A 4,284-nucleotide genomic window follows, 5' to 3' on the forward strand; every position below is an offset into this window, starting at 1 on the left:
TCACTTACCTTATTGCTGAGCAAGTCAGGATGGATGGTGTTGAATGCACTAGAGAAGTCAAAGAACATGACTCTCACAATGTTGCCTGCCTCCTCCAGGTGAGAATAAGCTCTGAGCATCATGAAGATGATGGCATCCCCTGTTGGGCTGGTACACAAACTGCAGTTGGTCCAGCGATGATTGGATGACTGTGCGGAGGTGCCTCAGGACAAGGCTCTCAAGTGACTTCATAACATGTGATGTTTGGGCCACAGGTCTGCAGTCATTAAGTGTGTTGGGGTTCTTCTTCTTGGTCACAGAGACCAGACATGAGGTTTTTCCACCGCTCTGGAACAACCATCTGACTCAGGCTCAAGTTGAAGATGTGCTGGAAAATCCCACACAGCTGGGTACCACATCCCTTCAGCACTCTGAGTTTGAGGCCATCAGGACCCGTAGCCTTTCCCGGACACAGGCAACTAAATTCTCTTCTCACATCCTCAGCAGTGATGGTGATGGGAGGCATCAAGGAGAATGGGGAGTCGTGGAGGGAATGATCAAAATTAAAATTGAAGAAGCTTTGAACCATTTTCGTTTATATCTAATGAGTCTAGAATATTAAATATTCACTTCCTCAAATAACTGACAAAAATATTAAACTTTTTCCACAATCTTCTATGTTTTTATTATTAATATTATTATTGTTTTTATTACATTTACTTCTAATTCCTGAGCCAATGCGTCGCTCGCAATCTAAGGCATGCCTATTCATAACTTGAAAACAACGTCACATGGATAGCAGAAGCAACAAGGAATTTGACTACTATTATTTCTAAATTCACTGTGATATTTTGGTGAATTTCTGTGGTCAAAATCATTGGTTTTATGAAGGGAGTGGCAACATGGCCGTCGGTGGCTTCGGTGCGTTGTTTGACTGATACCGCTTTTAATGACGTAAACATTGTGTACGACACTTGGAACGTGTTAACGGCATATTGTGCCGTCCTGTCAACACAACAATGGCAGATGCCGTGGAAGCTGCTCTTGGAGGAAGCTGGTGAGATCGTTTTTGTTCCTTAACAAACGCTCGTATTTCGCTTGGCACTTTTTGTTTTTGCGTATTGTTGTTCACTTTCATGTACAGGAGCAAAAGATTTGGTTTCGTATCCTGTGACTTATTGATGAAGTTGCTTTTAAAGCAATTAGCGTCCGGCAGCTAGCGATAATTGGCAAAGTTGAATGTTAATTTTCCGTCAGTTATCATAGACATACACAAGAAAAGCACTGTTGATAAAATGCCACCAAAGTATTTGTTTCTTGTTCGTGTTCTTTTTCTTATTGTCGTTTTGTAGATTGAGCATTTTTTCGCCAACAATAGCTTAGCCAGATAGCCGAGTGTTGAGTTCCTCTGCTTTGTGTTTCATTTCATGCCACACAGTGTAAACTCTATTAGTTTGTGTTTCGCTTTATGCAATTAAAACTTCAGTCTCAGCAGTAGACTGGACTGAAGCAGTAGGCAGTTTTCAAAAAGTGAGTGAACATGCTGGAAGTAGACTAGTGAGGGTAGGCACCAAAACCCGCATGACAGATGAGAAAGAATTATGGGCTTCTGTGTATGTGAGTGGAGAAACTTGGAATAGTGCAACTATTTTTTTTCTCCATTTGCTTTGTGCCCCATCTTTCTGCTTTGTGGTTCTATACGTATGCTTCATTTATGAAATTCCAGAAGGCAGTGGCTATCCGTACGTAACCGTGCATTCATAGAGTGAACTTCTATTGGTACGTAGCATCTTTGTCATTAGGCAATATAGATCACATGATCATAAGCCTATGCACTTGTACGTGTATTTGCTATTGATACGTAGATTCCTAAACTGTGTTAACCACAACCACTAATCCTTACCCTAACAATAGCCCCAACCTTAACCATAACAGTAACCCATAACAAGGCTGCGTGATGTACAGTGCATCCAGAAAGTATTCACAGTGCTTCAGTTTTTCCACATGTTGTTAGATTGCAGCCTTATTCCAAAATGAAGTAAATTGTTTTTCTTTCTCTCTCTCAAAATTCTTCTCACAACACCCCATAATGACACCATGATTTTTATTTTTTTATTTTTGCCAGTTTATTAAAAAACAAAGAACTAAGAAGTCACGTACATAAGTATTCACACCCTTTGCTTTTCAGTCTAGACAGGCTGGCAACTCTAGGGAGAGCCTCAGTGATTCTGAACTTGTTCCATTTACAGATTTTGGAGCCAACTGTGCTCACTAAGGCCTTCAAAGCAGCATAAATGTTTCTGTACTCTTCCACAGATTTGTGCCTAGAGACAATACTGTCTCAGAGCTCTAGAGACAATTCCTTTGACTTCATGCTTGGTCAGCTGTGGGACCTTATGTGTAGATAGTTGCGTGCCTTTCCAAATCATATCCAATCAACTGAATTTACCCCAGGTGAACTCCAGTTAAGCTGTAGAAACATCTCAAGCCACACCTGAGACCAATTCTGAACTTCATGGCAAAGGCTGTGAATATTTATGTACATGTGATTTCTTAGTTTTCTTTTTCTTTTTAATACATTTGCAAAAAAATCTCAAAACTTTTTTACATTGTTATTATGGGGATATTGCGTGCAGAATTTTGATGAAAAAAATGAATTTCATTCATTTTGGAGTAAGGCTGTAACATAACAAAATGTGGAAAAAGTGAAGCACTGTGAATACTTTCCGGATGCACTGTACAAATGTTAATATGGCTACATACGACTAGCCACTTCCATTACATAACTACTCTTAAGAAAGATTCATTTTATGGGTTGTCTGACCAACTTTAAAGCCCTTTATATCAGTGTCTCTTCTGAATGCCTCCACCAAGGGCTCAGTGACTAAGGCAAACAGACTTGGGGACAGTGGACAACCCTGTCTACTGGATCTATTTAGGGAAAACGTTGATGAGACTTTCCCATTAATAGTAATCCTTGCTTTGGGTTTATAATATAGGGTTCGCACCCAGTGAATAAATATTTGTCCAAAACCAAATTTAATCAGTACCTTAAATAAATAGAGCCATTCCAACGTATCAAAGGCTTTCTCAGCATCTAACGCCACAGTGTGATCAGATCTTGATTTTCCAAATGGATTATATATACATATACACACATATACAACCCCAATTCCATTGAAGTTGGGATGTTGTGTAAAATGCAAATAAAAACAGAATACAATGATTTGCAAATCCTCTTCAACCTATATTCAATTGAATACACCACAAAGACAAGATATTTAATAAAAAAGAAGAAATAACTGGTGCAGCACAGAAATAAGTGCAAAAAGTCTTTAATAAGGTGCTGAAAGGAAAAAAATTGTTCAAAGGGACTGACGTTTCGATGTGAGAGTCACATCTTCCTCAGAGTCCTGTGTGACTCTCACATCGAAACGTCAGTCCCTTTGAACAATTTTTTTCCTTTCAGCACCTTATTAAAGACTTTTTGCACTTATTTCTGTGCTGCACCAGTTATTTCTTTTTTTTTTTACAAATTGGTCCTGCCTGGTTGCACCAGATTTGTTTGTGCTGTGCAGAAGCGCGGTGAACTCTGTTTTTGTTTTACAAGATATTTAATGTTCAAACTGATAAACGTTATTGTTTTTGTGCAAATATTTGCTGATTTTGAAATGGATGCCTGCAACACATTTCAAAAAAGCTGGGACAGTGGTATGTTTACCACTGTGTTACGTCACCTTTCCTTCTAACAACACTTGATAAGCATTTGGGAACTGAAGACACTAATTGTTGAAGCTTTGTAGGTGGAATTCTTTTCCGTTCTTGCTTGATGTACGACTTCAGTTGTTCAACAGTCCGGGGTCTCCGTTGTCATATTTTGCGCTTCATAATGCGCCACACATTTACAATGGGGGACAGGTCTGGACTGCAGGCAGGCCAGTCTCGTACCCGCACTCTTTTACTACAAAGCCATGCTATTGTAACACGTGCAGAATGTGGCTTGGTATTGTCTTGCTGAAATAAGCAGGGACGTCCCTGAAAAAAGACGTTGCTTGGATGGCAGCATGTGTTGCTCCAAGACCTGGATGTACGTTTCAGCATTGATGGTGCCATCACAGATGTGTAAGTTGCCCATGCCATGGGCACTAACACACCCCCATACCATCACAGATGCTGGATTTTGAACTTTGGGCTGGTAACAATCTGGATGGTCATTTTCCTCTTTTGTCCGGAGGACACGATGTCCATGATTTCCAAAAACAATTTGAAATGTGGACTCATCAGACCACAGCACACTTTTCCACT

General features: G+C 39.9%; 1 protein-coding gene across 2 annotated transcripts in view; it reads left to right on the top strand.

Moving 5' to 3' along the window:
• The first annotated feature begins 924 nt into the window (after positions 1-924).
• Positions 925-4,284, top strand: part of tbc1d23 (TBC1 domain family, member 23) — a 76,833-nt gene continuing 73,473 nt past the window's right edge. For both annotated transcript variants that reach the window (XM_034180600.1, XM_034180601.1), the window contains exon 1: positions 925-1,036. In XM_034180600.1, the coding sequence (XP_034036491.1) occupies positions 999-1,036 (38 nt within the window). In that variant the 5' untranslated portion in view covers positions 925-998. The remainder of the gene's footprint in view (positions 1,037-4,284) is intronic.

Source organism: Thalassophryne amazonica, chromosome 10, assembly GCF_902500255.1.
Source record: "Thalassophryne amazonica chromosome 10, fThaAma1.1, whole genome shotgun sequence".
NCBI lineage: Eukaryota > Metazoa > Chordata > Actinopteri > Batrachoidiformes > Batrachoididae > Thalassophryne > Thalassophryne amazonica.